The 24002-nt window shown below is 40.9% G+C and overlaps 2 protein-coding genes across 2 annotated transcripts; one reads left to right on the top strand and one right to left on the bottom strand.

The window, feature by feature from the left end:
- Positions 1-31: 31 nt before the first annotated feature.
- Positions 32-24002, top strand: cdc73 (cell division cycle 73, Paf1/RNA polymerase II complex component, homolog (S. cerevisiae)). Its single transcript, XM_037084230.1, has 17 exons — positions 32-216; positions 925-1030; positions 1550-1619; positions 1818-1880; positions 2142-2194; positions 3898-3986; positions 4129-4342; positions 5974-6072; positions 6361-6439; positions 6669-6733; positions 16331-16388; positions 19751-19786; positions 19940-20027; positions 22128-22289; positions 22588-22688; positions 22916-23057; positions 23178-24002. The coding sequence occupies exons 1-17, from the start codon at positions 86-88 to the stop codon at positions 23212-23214; spliced, it is 1593 nt and encodes a 530-aa protein (XP_036940125.1). The 5' UTR covers positions 32-85; the 3' UTR covers positions 23215-24002.
- On the bottom strand, positions 9970-13671 carry LOC119011261 (beta-1,3-galactosyltransferase 2-like). The gene is made up of 2 exons (XM_037084231.1): positions 12852-13671; positions 9970-11895 (listed from the first exon to the last, which is right to left on the bottom strand). Exon 2 carries the CDS (start codon positions 11675-11677, stop codon positions 10415-10417), a length of 1263 nt encoding a protein of 420 aa, XP_036940126.1. The 5' UTR covers positions 11678-11895; positions 12852-13671; the 3' UTR covers positions 9970-10414.

Below are 24002 nucleotides of genomic sequence, written 5' to 3'. Positions count from 1 at the left end.
TGAGTCGGATCAGGCATCCTGCGAGGGCGCATCATGTTGATAACTGGGGGCCTCGCTAACACACTACATCAAGAGACAAGTGAAGATGGCGGATGTGTTGAGTGTTCTCCGTCAGTATAACATCCAGAAAAAAGAAATCGTCGCAAAAGGAGATGAAGTTATATTTGGAGAGTTCTCCTGGCCGAAAAATGTCAAGACCAACTACATAATATGGGGGTATGTCAGCGGTAAAATGTCTGTAAATCGCTTCAGTAGTAGGCCCGCACCTAAAGCTCAGCGGTGCCTTGTGTTGCTGGTAACTGAGGAAGGCTCGCTCCAGCTGCTAAGATGCTAACCTAACTCTTCTCCTTTTTGTTTTACCCCAAACTTTAAGCACTCCGAAATTACTTTTAGCGTGGTACTCGTGTTTTGTGCTCTACTCCATGGACTCTCTTTGCTAGTTTAAAGCTTTCTCTTTTTTGTTTAAACCTAAAGAGTATCTACGTGTGGTGTAGCTACAGCTAAACTTGCAGTAGTATTTCGCTGCTAACTCACCAGCTAGCGTTGAGTTGTGTTCCCATGGAGTCCAGTGGAAATACTAGAAATTTCAGTTTCCACTATCATGACTTAAAGCAGCTCTGTTTGACAATGCAACAATGCAAACTTTGCTCATCTAAAGCAAAAATAAAGTTGTAGAAGGATTAGCAGATTAGCACACCGGGTAACTGTTGATAGTTCCGTGTTTATGCCATGTCAGAACTTGTGTTTCGTCATAATCAAGTAACTTTAATATATTCATTGGATATTGTACACCTGTGCAACTCAAATCCACTTAAATATTCCACCTGCAGCGCTCTGTGCAGAGTAAATCGTATGTTGTGGTTGACAGATAATCTTGGCAGGAGTGATGGTTATGTTTTTCTTTGCTTGTGTTTCTTCCTTCAGTACTGGCAAAGAGGGCCAGCCTAAAGAGTACTATACTTTGGACTCTATCTTGTTCTTGCTCAACAATGTGCATCTCCCGCATCCATCCTATGTGCGAAGAGCTGCAGTAAGTGCCCTGGAATAACTTCAAGCTGCTTAATCCTGACATTGCCTGTACTTCATTGAAGATGCACTCTCTAGTTTTGAAAAAGAAATATAATCTCAGAATTTAAGTATTTACAGTAGTCATGAGGTAAGAACACCAAGGCAGAAATATTTATTTTTTTCCCCAACTGAATAAATAAGCTGTTCTCAGATGTAAACAAATTCCCCAGAACACTGCTTGAAGCTAGAACGGTGGCAGGGTCCGCCACATATAAACAAAGTTTAACAGTTTGAATTTGTGTTGTCCTCTAAGTTCAGTTTGTTTATACCATCATGAAAACACAGAGATTTTGTTCATTTGGTTTGCTGAGTCATAAATAATTGGTCAAAGAACATCTTTCTGATCTGATTAGACTGATTATGTCTTCTCTCAAAACTACAGAGTGCACCTTGAATTAGTAAAATACTACTTGAGGACAGTCTCATGTTTCAAATTACTCATTGAGTCATTTTGGGTAACACCATTTTATGTTGTTTATAGACAGAGAACATCCCTGTCGTCAGACGACCTGATCGAAAAGGCTTGCTGTCATATCTCAATGGCGAAAGTTGTAAGTAGCACTTGGGAGATCTGTGCTGATTGTCTATTGTGTGCAGAGTGTTAGGGATTAGGCTTACTGGCTTTGATTGACTATGCCATTGTAAAGTATTGACAGGTTTCATTGATAGAAACATACGAGGAGTAGGGTGGGTGTAGTTTTTCTCACTGGCCACTTATTAATACAGTTTCCCATTTTGTATTTTCACAGCTACATCAACAAGCATCGACAGAAGTGCGCCTATAGAAATAGGTTTGCAACGGCCAACGCAAGGTAAGTTTACACTATATTTGTTAAATGGCGTTTGAATAGCTAGTTACACCTGCAGTAAGAATGTATTACCTTGTGAGCATGGATCAGTTGTTTTTATTAGTAACTCTGCTTACAAGCTAAATCTGTATCTTGCCACCAGCTACTATTTCATTTCTATTTAAAATGGGATTATTATAGTCAAAGTTTTGAATGAAAAAAAACACACACAAAAAACAAATGGACTTGTGTACAGTGAATAACACCACTTCTCTGTTTCTGCAGTCAAACGAGCAGCTGATGAGGTATCTTCTGAAGCCAAAAAACCAAGGATTGAGGTAAACTTACACAAAATGTGGCAGCAGTTCTTTGGTTTAAACACTAGACTCACATGTTGGTCAGTTTTGTTTATATAATTTACTTCCTTTTCTACATTGCTCAAGCAGGAACAGCTCTACTATACTGATCTAATTAATGTAACATGTGTGAGAGCAGCTGATCCTGGTAGCTGTTCATCCACATTCAAATTTAATTAGACCAGAATATTTACAGCAGTGCAAAAGCTCAGGAGAATTTTATTTAAAATAGCCTTTAAATATTGATTAAATATCATTTTTTTTAAAGGTGCGCTATGTAGTTTCAGGGGGAAAAGCATACCCAGAAAGTTGATACTTTACAATATAAAAGAGGTGACAAACTCAGAAATAGTCATTTTATATATTTCCATATAACCATGCAGTCCTCAGGGGTAATAAGGTACCAAAAACATTGTGTGACGCTAGAGAAGTAGCGACTTAGATCCTGTAAAAAACACAGTAAACCAAATAATATGAAATTGTATTGTGTTCTTTGACGACAGTTTGTTTATTCAGTTATATTCAATCAGTGAAGATGTATCTCTTCTTTTGATATTTCTTTCCCAGAACTACATAGTCTTCCTTTTTGATTTAATGAATACGGTTTCGAGAGTTGAACATCCTTTCAGTCATGTTCTTTTTCAGAATCGCAAAAGCTCCACAGAAATTGCTAAGTGAAACATTTGATTGTCTGTTTGAATTTGGTTTGTATATATTAACCCAGAATTAGGGATTTATGATTCATTGTAATGATTTTTGCATCGCAATTTTCAACTTAACAGAAAAAACTATGATGTGATGGTTGTTGCAGTACGTGTGCAACAAACATGTTCTCTTACGTCTGGAGATCAAGACCTGTAGTCCCGGACATCTCTGCACCACTACAGTACTTCATTATTATGCTGTTTTGGCACACATTTTACCTTTATCAGCCTTCGAAATGGAAAAGTGCAATGGAATGGTCATCCAAGATCTGTGTAGCCCAGTTTAGCCCAAACAAGCGCTTGCACCAAGTGTCCATGTTTTTCCAAGCAGATGTACTTGGACGTTTTTAGATTGGAAGTCGGGAAAAAATGACTCAGAAATCCAGACTTTCAACTTGCAGTTGAATGCAGCATAAGTTTAATAATGAATTAATCCAGTCTGTTGGTTGAAGAAGGAACAAAAAAAAAAACAACCTCAACTGACAAACATGGTAACCAGCTCACTCTTGCAACGTTAAAGGAACAGTTAAAGCTGTAGTCTGTAACTTTTTTGTTGTTATATTTTATAAGATTGTCATTATGATCTTACAGTAGAATAAGATACTGGTCAGCTGTGTAAAAATCCACTGTCTGTAGGTCCACGCAGTGTCCCCGGGTAACGATTACATTGTAACTCCTTCTACCACGATGTGAAGAATATAGTTTGTTACTCGGGATGTCTACAGTGATCTGCATGAGGCACTTGTCATTGTAATTTTGTTGTATTGATCAGAAATAGAACACTCAGGGCTTATTGTTGTTGTTGTTGTTGTTATTTTGAATGCAACATCTTATCTTATCTTATCGTTATCTGGCATCCTCAGTTACCGAGGTTACAAGCCTGCTTGTGCACGGCAGGCTCCTCTGTGGTGGGGAGGTACTAATACTAGATCCTGTTATATTATGTGTTTGCTAATAGTTTGTACACCTCTTCATTTTAAGGATGAGGAGCGTGTGCGTCTGGATAAGGAGCGTCTGGCTGCCCGTCTGGAGGGCCACAAAGAGGGCATCGTGCAGACTGACCAGATCAGGTATAATGGACTTGCCTGTTGCAACAATTGGTCTCATAATCGATTTGAAATAAATTAATCACTGTTAATCTGACACTCATAGATGAGCTCTTCAAAGCAGTGAGCTGTTGAAATGATCAAATCTTGCGTCTTCCCTCTTGAGATCGCTGTCTGAGGCCATGTCAGTGGAGAAGATTGCAGCCATCAAAGCCAAGATTATGGCCAAGAAACGTTCCACCATCAAAACAGATCTGGATGACGACATAACCTTGAAGCAGAGAAGCTTTGTGGACGCTGAAGTGGATGTCACCCGAGATATTGTCAGCAGAGAGAGGGTCTGGAGAACCAGGACAACCATTCTCCAGAGCACTGGAAAGGTCAGAGTCCGCTTGAAACCCAAGATATCCAATCCCAGTGATAAGTCTTTGCAAGCAATGTGCTTTCTCTTTTCACAGCAATCAATTGTCTTTCTCCAAAATGTTTCTTGAAAGGGTGTTTTGGTAGACAGAAGTCACTATTTTTTTTCATACCAGAATACAGGGTTATTGATTTTGTTGGAGGAGACTTCCAGCTCCAGCATTTCATTTGGCTAGCCATTATGTGACTGACATTCGTTTTATTACCAGACACGTGAACTTTCTTCAGCCTCACTTGCATCAATCTGAATATCGTGTAGTTTGTGTGTGTCTATCTGTGTTGTGTACCAGGCCGTGAACCAGTCTAATTATACACAAATGTGTCCGATTAGCATGTGAACGCCAGGATTTTCTCGTACTAATATAAGCACAATGGGTCCATATAGATTTTGAGTTGGGACTTTCAAGTGGATCTATTGGCCACGCCAAGTCAAACAGTGCCACACTGACAGTTTTACCATATTGGGTTGAGACAAGTCACCCCTCAGACGGAACTTATCCAGAGCTGAGCCAAAGCTTGCCCGCCTGGTCTCCAATCGGGCAGCATGACGTCTCGCAATTGCGACCAATCTGTGACAACTCCTCTGCTTCCTTTCAAACAAGGGTTAGAAGTATTTTTGTAAAATTCTGTGTTCAGCTCACAGTAATTTTGTAGCTTCTAACCAGATCTCTATTGTATCTGTCCTCTGTTCTTGTTAATACTATCAGACATCTGCTGTATTTGATTGTTTAATCGTGTTCAGTTTTCAGACAAGTTGGAAATGACACTCAAAAATTTACTTTTCTTACAAATCGTATGTTTAACTCCTTTACCATACATACCTGAGTTGGACAGCAGCTGTCCCTTTTTTTTAGCAAATTTGTTGAAGTCTCTGCGACAAAATGATGGGTGTGGGTAAAACCTCAACCTGGCTCATCTGTAGAAACACCCATTGTGTGTAATGAGACACACATCTTTTACCACTAGATGGCACCAGTAGTGTGGTTTTCATTCATTGTCTATACACCCTCAAAATAAGAGTTTTACTGGGTTAAGGACTTTGACATGTCTTTGTCACTGACATTATAGTCTTTGCATGGACAAATTATTTTAGCAAGAATATAAATGACTTCCAAAAATCTGATTTCCAAACAAGGTGGTTACAGTTTTGGCATTTTCTCACAAAAAAAGTTGTATCTAACACTTTGGCAAAGGAGCACTTTCATTTTCATTTTCAACAGCTTTGTTGTCTTTAGTCTTCCTGCTGTGGTGCAGTTTTCAGGTACAGGATGCGGTAAAGATCACTTGTGTTATAAGAAAATACTGTAGTTGTAGACAGATCCTGTACAAATAAGACAGTTGGTAAAGAAAAACACATCACTGAATCATATGATGATAAAACTTTAATGTGCCCACAGATGGTGGTATTCATCACACCATCCAGGACATCTCTTGATATGACTTTAAACAATTCTTATGAGGGAACAGTTTTGTATGATTTATTTTTGTACATATAGACCATTAGCTGAGAGCCTGAAATCTGAATGTATTTTACTTATAGTAATTTTACACATGAACTAATTATATAGTTATCTGTGTTGATCCACTGCAGAACTTCTCCAAGAACATCTTTGCCATCCTTCAGTCAGTGAAAGCAAGAGAAGAGGGGCGAGCACCGGAGCAAAGACCAGCACAGAACACTACTCAGGCGGTAAGAATGACCTTCTTTGTGTGTTACTAGTTTATTCAAATTTTCTAGAAAGTTTACATTTGGCCAGGCACCAGTCAAAATAAAATGTGTGTGTGTGTGTATAGTTGCTACTTTTTCTTTCACATTAGTTTGCTCAAACAGTAAAGTCTAGAATTAGTTGGGAGACATCTTTAGAAAGGGTCAGCAGTGATTTAACTCATTCAAGTATAGAAATTACTTCTCAGGTCGACTGCACTGTGCTCTTACAGTGTTTGAATTAAGCAACCGTTGGTTTCATTTTGTTTCCAGGACCCGTCCCTAAGGAATAAGCAGCCTGTCCCAACTGCTTACAACAGATACGATCAGGAGCGATTCAAAGGAAAAGAGGGTGAGTTTTACCGGCGATTCTGCAACTAATTTTATTCTTGGTACATTTAGAAAGGAGTGTGTGTCTGTGTGTGGTATTGTCCATTTGTAATTAGGGATGATAAAGAATGAAAGGTCCCAACTTTATAAACACAATTTTGTATTATGTTTTATTGCGTTTATGCGTTGGAGAAAAAAAAACAATTTTGTTCTGCCAGTGATCTGCAACATACTTTTTATTGTTGTCTCAGAAACGGAGGGTTTCAAGATCGATACCATGGGCACCTACCACGGCATGACCCTCAAGTCTGTGACGGTAAGATCAAAGCTCTGCTGTTTTTACGCTACACTGCAGGTTGATTTTAGCCTGAGCACATCTGGAAAGAATTGATATAATTCATCATATCTGCAGCAGCTCGCCAACCCTCACTGTGGTATATTTTTATGATGTCATATGTGGTTTTGAGGCAGTTAAAGTAAAAGTGTGTAACATGTGATGTTGGTGATAATTGGCATGCAGTGGCTCACAGCGTCAGTCAGTTCTCATTTACTTAATCTATGTTTTTCAGGTAGTTAAATTAGGTCATTAAAGTAATGATCTTGAAGATTTTCACGTGAATGAATTTATTAAATCGCTACCTATCGCCGTATTAGGTAACACAATGATGATTGAGCCCACTGATGAAAGCCCTTGCATTTGCTGCTATAACAAAGTGTAGATGTACTCTGGGCGGCAACTTTCTCGGAAAACATCGCAAGCAGTGCATAGTTGGTGACACGTTCATCTAGAAGCGGTTGGTCGTCCAGAGAGAGTAGGGGGAACACTTCATTAGGACCAGAATAAGTTAGCCTAATGTTAGACACTGAATAAGTATGTGCTAGGGTTGTCTATCACCAATGGCTGACAGCCATTGCTACTAATCCTTGACCATCATAGCATCGTGATTTAAAAAGGCTCCCCACCAGAGAACACAATCAAGTGGTGTGTCCCCTCAGTGTTGCCGTAGGGCTGGAGTTGTTGGTTGTGATATGTGGGAAGAGGAAATGAAAAGAATTATGTTGCTTCTCAGTGCACTAACATTACGTCTCTATTTCCGGTTAAATATTTTATATTGGGTTAGACAATTTGTAGCAGCAGTGTTTCTTTTCCCGTGGGCCACTAATTTCTCTCAGTTGTGCTGTTTTCACACAGTTTCCTTAGCTTAGCTTCCATGGCTTGTTGGCCGTTGTTGTTTTAGGCATATGGAGTTGAACAAAGCTAAGATACAGGCTTGTGATGTGGAGACAAGGGCAGTTTTAAACCTGGCACAGAGATGTATGTCAGTGGTAATGGGAGTTTCTTCTTCAGGGTGAGACAGTTGAAGATACATGTCAGAGCAAGGATGGGAAACAGCAGCAGCTAAAGTATCGAGCTAATATGATAACTGCTGCATTAGGACAACACTGAGGGGAAACACTGCCTCAAATTTATAAACATGTCATCTTCCATCATGGTGTTTCACTGTAGACATCATCATATGCCAATTCGGCAGACATCACCTAGCCCTATGTACAAAACAATGCTTTAATAGCAATCATTTTTTAGTGTTATAATGACTGTCTCATAAAATATCATTTCATTTTAGCTTTTATGTGGTGTTGTTATGGAGCCATGGCGAAACTGCCAACTGAATATCATCACACAGGCGACACTGGACCTCTGGGAAGCAGAGAAGTCCAAAAACACACCTACACCTGCTTCCAGAAATCTTTGAGATTTTAAAATGAATTATAGTTTTCAAATTACAGAAATAAAATGCACAATTTATTCCAGGTTTGTTTAACATCTCAGAGAGAGTCAGCGGAAACTACAAAAAAGAAATCATTAAGAATTTTAAGAGGTGCACCATGTAAAATTATGTCACATCATTTTACATAGCTGTTTGCCAGTTGGTCTCTAAAAGGGAATTAAGATAAGATGGTACTGTGCTAAGTTAATTCGGGAAAGTTTGTGCTTCATTGAGTCCTTAGATGTTTTTTTCAAATGTTATTTCCAGAAATAAACTTTTGGGACTATTGATGGACAAAAGTGGCTGGTCCCACAATTGTTGTCAGTCTACAACAATCCCAGTCACTAGTAGATGGCTTCATGTGGAAACAAGTTTACTTTTGAAATGACTTCATTGACTGTGTGATACATGTGTGGAAATGTTTTATTGGCACTGTACTCTGTCCACTCTGCATACACGGTATAAAACAAATACAGTAGACCTTGACATTATTACAAAAATGTAGCTTTTGCACCACAGTGAAACACAGCTCATTTTTTTGTAAATATAACTGTATACTTCAACTCTCCAGTGGTTTGACTCGGCATATCAACAGTTTGTATCTCCTCTGTAAAAATCATTTCAGAGCACTTTGTCGGTTTTTACACAATAATTCCAGTATTCAGAACAAATGCTCTTCTACACATACCTCTTTATTATCCTTCCACCACTTTTTATGCAACTTATCTCTTTCCGCATTTATCATCACAAAAACATCATTCTAACACAAAAATATTCAGCTCCATTAGGAATGGTGTGCTATTGCTTTTCGCAGTCATACTGTTTATGCTTACAGAAATATTTACGGTTTTCTCAGAAATTTCCCTCATTTAATTTCACTGAAGGAATGTTCAGAAATCCAAGACTTATACTTTTTTCCCTAACTATCAGCTAGAAACACAATTCTCAATGCATTTAGGGTAGTATTCAACTTTCAAAGCACATTTAAACTTTTCAGAATATTAAAGAATAATATATGAAAGAATCAAATTAACATAAATACAATTTTAGAAGTTTTAAATGTCCTGCCCCACCCAGGCTGTGACTGGTGAATTTATGAAGAGTGACATTGACAAGCACATTTACTTAATGAAGACTTGAACATGTTTCAACAAAAGGCACCCAAGATGACTCAATAACCAGCTAGCCAAACCAAAATAAAAACTGAGCTGAACTTATTTCATTATGAGAACAGATTGATCAATAACATGAACTTTGACGAGGTCCATGGTTTTTTGTTAGAGGAAAATATTATGTCCTGTAAACTTTGCCAATGATTCCTTTGACACTGGTGACTTTTTGGTTAGCCCCCATTAATCCTCAAATCACAGCACTTTGTGTGCTTCCTGGGAGTTGGGAGTATAATAAAGGAAGTGTAGGAGCCCCACTATGCACTTTTTACAAGATATGTGCAGTACATTGGATTGAATTTATGACACTCAATCCAATACAAGTAAAAACAAAAGATTATGAAAAAATGAACATTAACACAGCCAGTGTTTAAAGCATAATTGTAAAGCATATTTGTAATGATATCCAAATATAAACACAGCCATTGTTTAAAAGAATAATTGTAAAAGTCCAACGTTCCAATATAAACACTACATTATGAAACACTGTGCAACAGCTTATTTTATTCCCTGGTATGCTAAGCCCATTCAATTGGTGCTTGGAGTTGGGTATGTTTTTTTGTTTTTTGTTATTTGTTTTTTTGTGTGTGTTTTTGGTTTTTTTTTGTTTTTGATTTTTTTTTTTTTTTTTTTTTTTACGCATTTTTGCTCCTAGCCCTATTTGGGCAAAGCAGTTTAGCTCCCACCATCACTATGATACATAATTTCATTCAACCGTTTTCCAACTCCTCATACTCCTTACGTTGCTTCTGCATACAAAATAAAGCCAGCTCTTCAGTTTAACTTCAGCTTTTCAACAAACCTTAAAATATTCCACATCTTTCATAGATTATTGATATTATTCAAGTTTTTAAAGCCAGTAATGAAAATTAGTTTCAGCTTCTAACAGCCAGCATTCACACCACAAATTTCAAAGAAATTGCCTTTCGCAGTTTCTTTTGGGTTCCCGTTTGGATAAAGTGTGTATTAATCCATTCCCTTGCTGTCAATTTAAGAAGTCAGTGTGCTGGGATATAGACCATTGGTATTTAACTAGGCAAGTTTAAACAACGATTTCAGTTATTGAGCAGGCTTCTCTTTGTTCATTCTAGCTGACTGTGTCCTGCCTGTTCTCGCCCTCATTGTGTTGATGCAAGCATTGCGTTTGTTGCTCTGCAGGTGATGCCAGTATTTAAGTATTTCATTGGGATGAAAACCATGTGATGTTATCAGATGGCTGTACTTGCAGCTGGAATAAGAAACCCGCCAGTGGTTGAACAGGAATGCGTTGGATGGAGGAGTGGGCTCAATCCGGAGCTTGGCCAGGCATATCCCTACATATACATCCTCTAGATGGAGCTGACGGATACTTAGCGATACGCGATAGATTTTTCTTGCCAAGTCTCCAGAGAAGACATAACCAGTCCCTGAGCAGAAGGTGGGATACTTTTCACTTGGGTACAGTTCAGGGGGCATGTACCACTTGCTGTTTTTATTTCGATTTGGTGCAAAGCCTCTCATGTTATTTCCTGTGAAGTAGTTCTTCTTGGGCTTAATTTCTGGCCTAAGCAGCTTGTAAATGAGGTACTCTGTGTTGACGAACATGTCACTGTCCGTCTTCATGACATAGCTGGCTTGTGGGCAGTGAATTGCCACCCAGTTCATTCCCATCAATGTCTTAATGGTCAAGTTTTTGTACGAATCCATGAAGTCCTGCTGAATGATATCGTGATATCTCCGGCTCTCTGCTTCTAGCATCCTCTGCTGTAAAATGCCCAGCTCACCCTCATTTTTCCCCAGCAGAAACAGCCGGATGAATCCTAGAGCTGGTGCAACGCTCTCGTTCCCCCATGTCTGCCGTATTGCATTCCTTGCCTCCACCTGCCGAGCCTCGGTGGCTATCAGCAACACTAGAAAGGGTGCAGGGCTGCTCCCTGCACATTTGTCAGGCTCGTTGATGATATAAGTGAAGGGCCCTTGGGTTATAGTGCCGGTAAGTTCTCCCTCTATGCTCGCTGCCAAAGTATCCTCAGAACTTTGGTCTAGCGGGGAAACGGAGACTCCTTCCTTCTCGGGGGAACTGATGTTGGCATCAGCCTTAAAGGTTGGTTGAGGAATAATGACAAACCTCCATGCTGAGTGTTGGGTGCTTATGTTCCACTTGGCTTTGGTGGTATGAAGTTCACCACCTCCATACACCACAGGGTGACCTCTCCACCACGGTATATCTGTGAACCTCGGCAGCCACGCCTGGTGGACAAGAAAGACAAGGACTCCTAACAGTGAGAGGAGATAGAAAAGTTTAGCTGTGTGTGTACAGCAATGACGTCTTCTCCACTGCATATTTACAGCAGGACTTGTACACCCAGACAGCTGTCACACTTTAAGGGCAGTCCTCCTCAGCAGCTTCTGACAGGGCCTTGTGAAGGGCTGCCTAAAAGACTTGTGAAAAGACCCAGCGTTGAGATCTCATTTTCATGTATCCAGATCACTTTGGTTTTGTTCTGACAAGTCAGCTGTGAGGTGTGGGTCCACTCTAATGTTGCATCTCAAGTGACTGCCTAGGAGACAGAGGAGAGGATATATTGTAAAGATAAGTTATAAACAGCATGTCATATACTCTTTCATTTTCCTCGTTTTGGTTTTGCAGCCAACAACTTTTATAATTATAGTTCACTTTCACAGCTCTCATCAGGCAGAAGTCATCAGTAAAACCACCATTGCTAGCGACTAGCTGGCACGTACTAGCATTGGACTTGCAAATACCAGGAAGCCAGAAACATGACTCCAAATGAATAATAATGTTGGTCGGACATGGATATGTAAATGAGCAGCTGTCTTTGCATCCCATAACAGTATTCACCCTTGACCCTGTGTTTTCATATGTGTTTTCATTGATTTAGTTTTACTCATCCAGTTCATGGTTGGATGAGAGGCAGAACGTCTTCAAGAACACGTCCAGTTGCCTAAGATACAGCGCTTAGAAAACAGTCCATGCACTGTTCACTTTAAACCTTTAGTAGAAGTTATGTTTGCATCTTCGTAGTTACTGGTTGTAAACCTAACTTCGTTTTCGGTTGTATATCGTTGCATCTTTGGCTAAAGGAACATCTTGTGTTGCTTTCAGTAAAGGAATGAACAGAATACATTCTGCTTTCTGGCTCTTGAACAGTATCCACAAGAGGAATGCTTACTGAAAGAACAGCCTATGCTTGCAGGCTGCTAGCACCCTGAAGTGGAGTGTGTTCTCTCAGTTTTTTACTGAATTACACACTACCCTCTTAAAGGACCCCAACAAGACAAAGAGCAGATTGTGAGAGCTCACAGAAGGACTGAAAAGACTGCGGTTCGCACTTTTGCATGCATCAACAGTAACAGAAACTACTGTTAGCCTTGAATAGGCACACCCTTCACATCCTGTAGTTGACACATAAACTGATGATTGATTTTAACACATTATTCCCTCTGTGTAGCAATGTGCTGATGTGCGTGCTAGTATTTCACCACATGAACTCACCTATTTAAATGTAGGTAATCATCTCTCTCTTGCATCCATCCCTCCTACATAAGATAAATTACAATCCTCACACGCTGATGCTCCGACTGCACTGTTAGCCAGATCACAATAGAGCTTATGCTCGTCGATTCAGGTTTCCTCTACAGTCTTCCATCAATCATTATCTTCTTTAATCACTACCCAAGTGTGGGTGTTGACGGAGAAATTTGTTCCTCTTCCAGGCACCGATGGCCATCTACCACATGCATACACAAGTGTGTGTATGGGTGCGTGCATGGGCAGAACATGTGTCAGATCTCCAGCGTTGCAGTCTCTCCGTCTGCCTTGGCGCATTGTCCCCAGAGGCTTGATGCTAACGGTGCTGCGCTGCTGCTGCCATTTGGCCAAAGGCAGTCAGGAGTCGGCAGTTAGCTGCAGCCCAGGGTCCTTTCACAGTCCTCGCTTGCGGTGTTTTGTATATCACAGCAGCGGGGGATAGAGGGGGATCATCTCTGGGTGATGCATAAGCCTAGCATCTCTGTGTTTGCAGCTCGGCTTTTGTTCCATTTCCTTGCTGATCCTTGGTCCTTCTTCCTCTTTCATTCACATGCTCTCATGTTAACTTCCCTCCCCCCATGAGCATCTATGTCTGGGGGGGGATTGTTTCCACTCACCTCCTCTCGCCCTCCTAAATCAGCAGCTCCTTGCGCTCCGCTCTGTGCTGTCGTTTTGATATCTGCGAGAGGGCTAGAAGCAGCAGGGGAGGAGGAAGATGAACGCTGTGAGTTGTGTGTCGGCTCCAGGCTTGGTGGCAGTACGCTCTCCCACCACGTCACGCCGTCTCTGCTGCTGTTGCTGCCTGCTCTGTTTGAAGTGGTGGTGGGGGGGGGGGCTGGGCTGCTGACCTATTTGTATTCACGCCCACTCTCCAGAAAGAGGAATACAGCATTATCTCAGTTTGGCATGCTGTGAAGTAAGAGAAGGGGGGAGGAAACCCTTAATGTTGGTGTTTCCACAAATCTTAAAGATTTGCATATTGCCTGATTGAAATATGGCAACACGTCAGGTTACATCTTATCAGTGCAATGATGAACGGTGCAGCCCAAAAACCCTGTTTGGTCACAGTCTTTAAAAGCATCTCCTGGCGATCTGGGTGACGATGAGAACATAGATAATTAAAACAATGTTTCCGCTGTGCTCATTCAGCTGTGGTGGTGTGTAACCCCCACATGTCCACACTAAAGGGCTGCCTCGCAGTAAGGAAACATTGGATTTACTGGATTTTTGCATTCATTTAGTGGCTATCATCTGCCTGATAAGTCCCTGATTGGTGTTTCCATTTATTTTGCCTTTCATTGAATACTGTTTTATAAATCTAATGTGAAGCACAGTATCTCTTTGATCTGTCAGTGCAAAGCATACTATCACAGGAGAGAGTGTACAAGTGTCCAAGCTGTGGCTGAGCTGCAGACAAGCATTTTGTCTGTAATTGACAGTGATCCTGCAGTGCTGCTGACAGATCCTGCCCTGCAGCGAGTGGGATGGCAGGAGAGAAAATTAATTTGGTACTCAGGGAGAGACCTTGGGGCTCACTAATGTTTAAGCCTGGCTGTTTTCTAATGCATTTATATTATCAACAGTGTGCAAGTGGTATTTTCCAAACCTCAGCTTTGGCACAGAGCTCTTTATTTTTCAGTGCTCAGTAGTTTGACATCACAATAGCTTGGATTGGCAAGGATGAACCGTCCTTGCATCGGTGGGCAGCATGGGGAAGTCTAAATGAATCTTATGAAATATTCACATGCCGTTCATAGTTTTTACTGTGGATTCATGGCTTGAATGATTTTATTTCAAAGACCTCTTTTGCATGATAACAGAGGCTTCACACAGATCCCTCACCCCTTTATTCCAATCAGGCACGTCTTTGTTACCTGGAGTGTGCAGTGCTGATTTGTTCCGATCTGATCTGTTCCGTTCTGCTCTGCATGTGACTTTCCATCCCACTGGGAGAGTTTCAGAAGAAGGGCGTCATGCCTGCCTGACGTTGCTGAAATTCTCAGATTGCGTTTATTTCGTCTTTTTTTCCTTGATATTTGTGCCTCTAACGTGGTTGAGTAGGCTCCATAGTTATATCATTTCATCATTTGTCTGTGTTAAGTTTTTTATTGTTAATATTTCCTGCTGGTGCTGTAGATCACGAGTTGGCACAGGGCGTTTTTATTTTGAAAACCGACCAGCTGCACCATGGCATTAAGTTGTGCGACTTCCTGTCCGACTCGATCTGTTCTGTGCAAAACGTTTCTGGAGTCCACTTCCATTGAAAATAGACTGCGCATTTTCTTTGTGGAGCAGAATACAGAGCTATAGTATCCAAGGTCTTCTGAAATGTGCCATCGTGTAACTGATGGAAACACAAGCTGTGTCGTGTCTGAGATGGGACCGGTAGAAGCTGGTGGTTACAAGTGTAACAGTAGATTAAGGCAATGGTGTGACCCATCCATTTTTTATTTTTTTTTTGCATGTGACGCCTTGAAAATGGCAATTACAAAATCTGATCTGATGAAGCTAGAATGTTCCATTTAAGATGGAGAGCTTTATTGTCATTCCGTTCACATTTGAACATGATGGAACAAAACATGTACTCAGGTCCCAGCACCATAAAAGCAAGCAATAAAAGATAACAATAAGAATATCTCTAAAACACAGACGGAAGCCATACTCGTAACATTTACAAAAAGAGGTAAGATCAGTGCAGGGTAACTGTCCACAAGATAGCAGCTGTACAGCGTAACATAAAGTGCTGTTCAGGTCATCTGATGAAAATTCCTGTATTTTTTCACATCACAATATATATCGCAGGGTTAAAAAAAAAAAACGCAATGTAAGTTTTTTCCAATATCGTGCAGCCCTAATCAGTAAGATCTTTCTTTTTTCTACTATTATTCATTTAAGACTGTGTTTAGTTTGTTGTGAATTCAGGGATGGTATGGACTGTCAGGCAACAACACACTGACAGTATCGGCACTGACCCGCCTCAGCCATAGGCCAACCAGGTCTGCATGTTTCTGTAGCTCCTCTGTTGGCTTGAGCCCCAGCCTACGGGAATGTCACTGGATGATGGATTACTGCAAGCCTGTGACCCTTAGTGTAGCCCCCGTCTCCCCAGCCACCACATGCACGCACTTGCGCACACACCTACATCCCTACACGGAATCAATAGTGACCTGGAGAGAGTGGAGAATGAGCCGCTATCAGCAAAGAACCATGTTCTCCCAGGAGAATTCTATTAATGTAGAAACAGGGTCACAGCTTTTAAATTGAACTTCTCCCATTTTCCCATAACTCAGCTCTTTTTAATCTACATTTTCTTCTCAGACTGGCTGTTTCATTACTTTCAGTAATTTGTAGCGCTCAAAGTCTAAGTGAGCGTAGTTGAGCAGTCAGAACGATTGAGTTGAATCTTTGGATTTTCATGCACGCCGGTTCTTTTTGTTTTCCAGGAAGGGGCGTCTGCTCGGAAGGCCCAGACCCCGGCGCTGCAGCCTGTCCCTCGTCCAGGTTAGTGTCCACACACATTCATGCATATGTCTACCCACAGTGCTGCATAACGCTAATTTGTGCAATATGGAAGAATTGGCCACCTTTGAAATTCCTCCTCGGAACCAACAGGGGCAGCATATCGCTGGGGTGAGCCATGCAGCTAGGTTTTAACACTGAGAGCTTGAGGACCAGTAGTAGTATTGGTGTTTAAACTGATTGGTCAGGAGCTTTGGACCAAGTGGGGCCAAGGCTAGCTAGTTGGTATGCTAACTTCAGTAGATACTTTTGCAACACCATAGGCCTACATAAAATGTAAAAACTGGTATTTATGTACATTCTGCTGATAATTTTAATTGATTTTTAAATCTTCTCTATTGCCCCTTTTTTAATGAGTGCTTGTTTTGTATTGTGCCTTTTCTTATGCAAAAGACGGATCCCAAAAAGCACTTTCCTTAGAGACCACTATCATAAGCAAACATGGTCAATTATGACTATTACTATTACTGTATTTTTTGATATGATTGAATCCCATTTTTTGGACTTAACGTGCATGGCAGTTGAACAAGAATAATTACAGTTCCGCATCAGCCAGCAGTTGTCGTGCCAGACTTTCGTCACGAAGCATATTCAGAAATACAGGTTATACCAGCTACTGACTGCTTCAACTAAAGAGAGCATCGACCTGGCAGGTGGGACAGACTGGATAAAAAGTACAATCGGCACTCTGTTCAGTCGACTCCAGTAGGTTCACGTTTTGTAACTAGAGATCATACCTCGTTAGCAAACAGAAACAGTGCGTTGATCAGTCTGCACTCTTTTCTTTTTTAGTCTGTGCCTTTGCAGATGAGTCTATAAAATTCACAACATCAGTGGGTCTCAAAGGGCCCCTAAACTTTGACCTCAGACCCTGGGTTGATGAGACAGTCCAAGGGCACCCTACCTATGAGAAGCCCATGATGTATAGTCATGCATTCATCATAGTCTTACTTATGGGTGGATTGACTATTCATTTGAACGAAAACAAAGTCAGAGCCAGTTAGCCACCTGGAGTCAAGGGAGGCCTGAGGTCACCACAGTTCTTATAACTGTTGCAGCTTTGCAAATTGTGTTAGCGATAATGAACATGATGCAAAAGTGGTCATTCCCTCTGATTTAAGGAATTATCGCAGTCGGTATCTGTCTAAATAATCACAATCTGATGTTTTGGGGTTTTTTTTAACCAACATCCCAACATGTGGATGCTACTTCTCATCTTGCAGTGTACTGGATTTTGCCACTTTGACTAAAAGAAAGAATTTTGAGTACAATGTAATGATTTGTGTCCAGTAAAAACATGATAGTGTGAAAACTATGTAAATATATAATATACACACACACACATGGTTGTGTAATATTCTCCATTAATGTAGTTCTGTTAAAGAAAAGGATTACTGCACTGCATACAAATAGACTGTGACTAACTGACACAAAAACAGGTGTCTTTTAAATGTGCTGTCATGCATCATCTTAGCTATGAGTCAAAAAATGAATTAAACCAGAATAACTCTGCCACAGCATCCTCACGTCCTGACATTATCCTCTGTAACCCGCTGCTAGTGATTTTCATCAAGTGTCACTAAGTGGTGTCTGTCCTGGCTGTGGGCGGTTTCCCTCCCCACACCGCCTGTCATTAAATGTTGGACAGCTGTCTGCATGTGTCAGTCATTTAGATCTCCCACCCACAGCTTTAAAGGATTATCTTTTCCCTTTTAACTGGGACAGTGAGAGGAGAAAACACTGCATTATCCAACCAACAAATCAGTCAGACTGCACAGAGACTCGCAGCTTCTACATGTGACTTGCTGTGGCTCGAGGAGGTTTCCTGTTTTCCTCCGTTCCTCTGTTCATTAGCGACTATCCATGAAAATGTCCATGTGGAATTAGACAAGGTGTGTTAGTCCTCATTAAAGGTACATGACTATGATATTCATAGACTGTGGTCATGTTTTATACTCTCTAAAATGCTTGGGTTCTTTTTAAATTTTGCTTATCCAGGGGAACGTTACAAGGAACTTAACTCTGCCTGGAGCAAAACATTTCACAGTCCAAGTTTCTGTAATGATAAGCTTTTGCCACACATGACCATCCCATGCGAACTATGCGCATGGTATCTGGATGAAGCTGCCTCTGTGAAAGGGACTTTTGTTTGGTGAGAAGAATCACATGTCTGTTTCCCTCGTAAGCAAATATAGACCCAGTGGTGCTCCTGCAGCTTTCAAGTAAGAGCATGTCAAAGCAGCATCAATCAATTTTGTCTAGCTTGATAAAAGTAGGCCTGGAGAAAGGAATGCACAGTCCTTGCAGCCTAGAGATCTTTAATGTTGTTGGTTATTTGAGGGTTTTAAGCGAGCCATCTGCAGTGAATAATTTCCAGGAAACTGTTCAGCTAAAGCATTTGATTTTGCACCAGTTTGTGTGATTAAGTAGTTAGTGAGGAATAGAGATTGGTTACATACAATCAAACTCGATACCAAAAAAGTGGATCTTGTTCTCATCTAACTGATCCCTGAGCAGTGTAATAAGAAGTACCCAAAAGTCACACTAAGGTAAAAATATCTTGTTGAAATATTAAAAGTGAACATCACCTGTATGAGTTATACTTGAGTAATAGGGGAAATTACAGTATTTTTATATGCGATATGTTTTCATAATTTCGTAGTTACTGAATTAAACTAACCAGCTATCTTAGAATGTGTCCAGTATAACACCTCGGCCGCAATGACTGCAATGTAGTCCTTAGAGGCAACTCCGGATGGCAAAGTTGGGTCCATTTGAAGTGCTTGTTGATGTTGCTTGACGTGTCTGACAACATTATAGCAATGATTGCAACAGAGACGTAACTTTTTGTTAATCCATCGTCTTCTTCCTGAAACAGCTCACTTCTCATGAGATTTCAGAAGAGAAACAAAACTTGTTTTTGGTGACAAAAGCAGTGCTATTAAGAAAAGGTCTATCTCTGTCAGAATTGTTTCTGTAACCTGTCAAACGCAACCTGAGCCAATGTCATGGATTAAATTAATCAATCAATAATGTATCCAGTAACTTCTCAAATAAATGTAGTGTAGTGAAAGTATACAGTAGCAGAAAATGGAAGCACTCGGGTTAAGTACAACTACCACAAAATTGTATTTAAGTACAATACCTCAGTGTACTTAGTTACATTCCATCACTGTCCCTGAGGAACAGCGGGCCATCATTGTACAGCGCCATGGACAGACTCCAGTTCTATGCCAGTGTTTTGAGTCATTATATTATCTGCTCTCTGTCAAATGTAATTCTGCCTGTGTATGTTGTATATGTCCACACATTTTCACATTCTTCTCATCTTTTATTCCCTCTAGTTTCTCAAGCCCGACCCCCACCTAATCAGAAGAAAGGTATGTTACTTTCACTTTGTCAAATGCTCAGTTTTTAGTATTTGTGTAAAATACAGAGTGCTGTTTGCTACGTAATATCTGTCACAATTCCGTCATCTGACTTCCTTTACACTACCTGTTTTTAAGAGCCTGTCCTTTTGACTTTGTCAACAGGGTCCCGGACACCCATTGTCATCATCCCCGCTGCCACCACCTCACTCATCACAATGCTCAATGCAAAGGAGCTTCTGCAGGATCTAAAGTAGGTGGACAACTGGCTGCTCCTGTTATGCCTCCGTGCCGGTGACAGACATTGTTGGTGGCATTATGTGTTCGATGAACTGATTTAGAGTTTGCATATTGAAGCTTTATGTTACATCACCAAAAAAAAAAGTTTTATGCCTCCTAGAGTTTGGTGGTCAGAGGTCAAGGTCACTGTCCTCACAAAACACTGGACCTCACAAAACACACTTTTGAATATAATTCAAGAATTTATAGAATAATTAGGAAAAAAGAATGTAGGATAAAATAATGAAGTTATGACACTTGGTATCCAAAACGTTAGAGGTTGAATTCCCCTGTGACGTCATAATATTCTGCAGTCTCAACTTTATTTAACTGGGGAACAGAGGGGGAGATTTTGGCCATATTCCAGATTTGGTTGGCTCCAACTGTGGCTGCCCAACAGTGGTGGTTGTAGAAATCTTCTGTGCTGCCTGGTTGAAGACGTGTGAGAAACATCCACATTTTACAAGTTTGAAGCACAAGCTGAGTGGTTCTGCTGATCTTGAGCTTCAGGTGATTCTTGGTCCATCATGTGGAGACGCGCTCTATCAGTCTTCTGTACTCCTCTGAAATTGTCTCTAAGTGAAGACGGCATGTTTCTCACTGAAAATATCATGTTAAACTATCAGTCAGGACAGAGATGGATGTAAGCTGAAACAACCCTTTTTATTTGTGATCATCTCTGTTTAATCTGCTCACTCCATGAACCAAAACACTTGAGGGAGGATTTTTATTTTGGTTCCGGCTCAAACTGTATTTTTTTCCTCAGCAAAACAAGTTGAAAATGTGTATTCATTACAGCACACTCTAGCAGCAATCAGAGCTTTGTGTGGTGCTGCATCAATCTTTTACATTTAATCATAGCTGGTTGTATTCCTTCCCAGTTATTAAATTAAATGAATCAAAGTACGCATGAGCACGCCATGTACTCAACACACACTGTGCCTTGATACACCCAGTGGCACAGTTTCCCTTTTCTCTGTAATTACAGCAATTAAGTAATATGCTAACAGGATGGTGACCGTTGGACAGTTCATGATTATATAACAAGTATGAGAAGATGCTGGTGATAACACAGCAGCCCAGATGGAAATGACGGATGTGCTTTTATCTTTTTTTTTTTCTTTTTTTTTATTGTCAACTGGGATGTATAGCAAGAGATGATAAAGGATGAGGGTCTGGTTTTGAATGTGACAGTAAATATCAGGGCTGGAAAACATCTACTTCTACCAGAATCTATACTTGAAATGAATTGTGCATCTAAATATAGCAGCGAGGTTGAAGTCGAGAGGAGAGGAGATGTTCTGTGGAAATGTTTGCTTGTGTGGCAATGAATCCATTAGAAGCAGACAAATCGCAATTCTTTTCTCTTTGGAATTTGGAGGTAATGCAATCCGTCAGCTCAAGGTAACACATCACACACGTTAAATGGACATTAAAAGAGACCAGTGGACGTGAATACGTCTGTGTATGTGATGCGCTTGACCTGTTTCCAAGTAGGATCAGCATCTGTGGACCCTGCTGATGTTTAACCATCACGGTGTAACAGCTCCATCAGTCCGTTTACTGTATATCTGCATGTTAGGTGAAACACTTTGGTCTTCAGCATCGTATGTCAATTCCCTATAATATTACATAAATACAGTACATGATTTGAGGTCGTGGAGAAAAAAAAAATGTTTTGTAGGAGTTTAATGTTCAAGAATATGCTGCAACCATCAACCAGCGGGGGAAAAAAAACAGACTAGACCGTACAAACACAAAAGTCTGCTGCATGGGCGCAGGAAGCCTCTAAAATGTGGCTGGGACAATTTTATAATGGAGGTTTGGGGTTCTCTGTTAACGTTTTTTGATAGAGTAGATGTTATTTCATGTGCTTCACAATTGTGCTCACATATTTCAAAAAAACTCGTTGCCTACATTTTAAGCTATGATTAGGCAATCGCTCCTCAGTTTATCAAATGACTAATTCAAATTCATGTTTGAACTCAAGTAAGAACATGTGTAACTGTGACCAAATGATGCTTGTGACAAACAAAATCAAGGGCTCAGTAGTATAATCGTTGTACCATACCAGGTTTGTCACATCAGAAGAGAAGAAGAAGCAGGGAATCCAGCGCGACAACGAGGTTTTGCTTCAGAGGCGCAAAGATCAGATCCAGCCCGGCGGCACAACACTGAGCGTCACTGTGCCGTACCGCATCATCGATCAGCCGCTCAAACTGGCTCCGCAGGACTGGTGAGCATTTATTTAATGTCTGTTCAATGGCTTGACACCAGCGTCTGCGAGAATGAGTCAGTAGTATTTGAGGAATATGACTCAGGGTCGCACGTGCAGCATGTGTTATGTGCACAGCTTTTGTTTTTTAGAGGTTTCTTTTCAGTTTGTTTTCTCCATGTTTCCCCCCCCCACAGTTATATTCTCATTATGTTCTCAGCGCCCTTACAGGAGCAGGATTTCACCAATCCACATGCTAACAGTTGCTTGACAAACGCGTCTCGAAAACAGTAAGAACAACTGGTCTTTCTTCCTGCAGGGATCGAGTGGTGGCTGTGTTTGTGCAGGGTCCTGCCTGGCAGTTCAAAGGCTGGCCGTGGCTGCTGCCTGATGGATCCCCTGTCGACATTTTCGCCAAAAGTGAGTGATACATACCATGAAGTTCTTTATATACTTGTATGTTGCATGTCGCTTTACATGAAGATTTATGTGGCGCTTCTAAATCAGCAAGGAGCACCAGTGCCTCTAGTGGAAGCAAACAGCTAATGTGGGAATCAGTTTGTGTGTGAATTTTCAATAAAGCTGCCCCAGAAGAGAGGGCACCTTGTTTCCTTCCACCCTCAACTCTGTGCGTGTTTCCCCTCCAGTTCGAGCCTTTCATCTGAAGTATGACGAGGCAAAGACGGACCCCAACGTGCAGAAGTGGGACGTGACCGTCCTGGAGCTGAGCCGCCACAGGCGCCATCTGGACCGGCCCGTCTTCCTGCGCTTTTGGGAAACCCTCGACAGGTCAGTCTTGATTCTTGTTCAGGATCATGTACACCCATCTGTTTTTGTGTACTGCAGTTGTGCAGAAATATGTTTCAATTTGTTTGAAACTCACCTTTCCTCCCTTCTCTTGTTTACCAGATACATGGTGAAACACAAATCTCACCTCAGGTTCTGAGCCCAGATCACAGCGTCCATCTCCAACCTTCAAGCTCTCCCCGGTCCACCTCTCGCAGAGGTGTCCACTCTAAACCAAGCTGCCATCCCATCTCCCACCATTATCCCCATGTTAATAGGAGGAGGCCAGATTATGCAGTGGACTTCCTCCAACACTTCCTCTGTGGATACGTTGCTCTGGACACCAGAGACGAGATTTAGGGGATTTTTGTGTTTTTGTTGTATTTGTTTTCTAATGTTTTCATGTAGTTCAACAAGATACCAAAATATGTTTTATATAAAAAGGCAACATACTGTGGGGACAAATACATACTGGAGTCAGAGGAAGAGAAGTTTGCATTTTTGTTGTCAACTCAGCAATGTTTGGACTGAGAGAAGTGTGAACATGACTCAGTACAAACTCAACAGCCACTTAGATTAAGGAAAGAGACTTCCTTTACAGTTCTCTTTTGTTATGTTGGGTGTTTGTGGTCTGAATGTACATATATGATACAAACCATCAGAGCCAAAGCTCTTGGAGCAGAGAGGAGGACACAGTTAAGTGATTTGTTAATACTTCAGAAGAAAACTCTGCTCTGGTTCAGTTCAATGATCTCAGTCAGTTCCTAGTTCAGTTTTTCACAGAACAGCACATATTTGGTCATGCAATGACCCTGTTAAAGTCTTTTTTTTTCTTCTTCTTCTTCTTCTTCTTCTTTGTTGGTCTTGTGCTAGAAGAGAGAAGTAATGGAAAGTATTGCTTTATGTCATTACATGAAAATAGACAATAAAGCCTCAAAGAAACAAATA

The sequence above is a fragment of the Acanthopagrus latus genome, chromosome 21 (assembly GCF_904848185.1).
Source record: "Acanthopagrus latus isolate v.2019 chromosome 21, fAcaLat1.1, whole genome shotgun sequence".
Taxonomy (NCBI): Eukaryota; Metazoa; Chordata; class Actinopteri; order Spariformes; family Sparidae; genus Acanthopagrus; species Acanthopagrus latus.
Note: the sequence above shows the minus strand (reverse complement) of the source record. Positions and strands in the feature narration are given on the sequence as shown.

Bases quoted from the DNA above. Each gene is read 5' to 3' on its own strand.
- LOC119011261 (XM_037084231.1), bottom strand. From the start codon at position 11,677: ATGCAGTGGAGAAGACGTCATTGCTGTACACACACAGCTAAACTTTTC.
- cdc73 (XM_037084230.1), top strand. From the start codon at position 86: ATGGCGGATGTGTTGAGTGTTCTCCGTCAGTATAACATCCAGAAAAAA. The intron at 2,195-3,897 runs GTAAACTTACAC...CTTCATTTTAAG, and splicing joins CCAAAAAACCAAGGATTGAG to GATGAGGAGCGTGTGCGTCT. The intron at 4,343-5,973 runs GTCAGAGTCCGC...GATCCACTGCAG, and splicing joins TTCTCCAGAGCACTGGAAAG to AACTTCTCCAAGAACATCTT.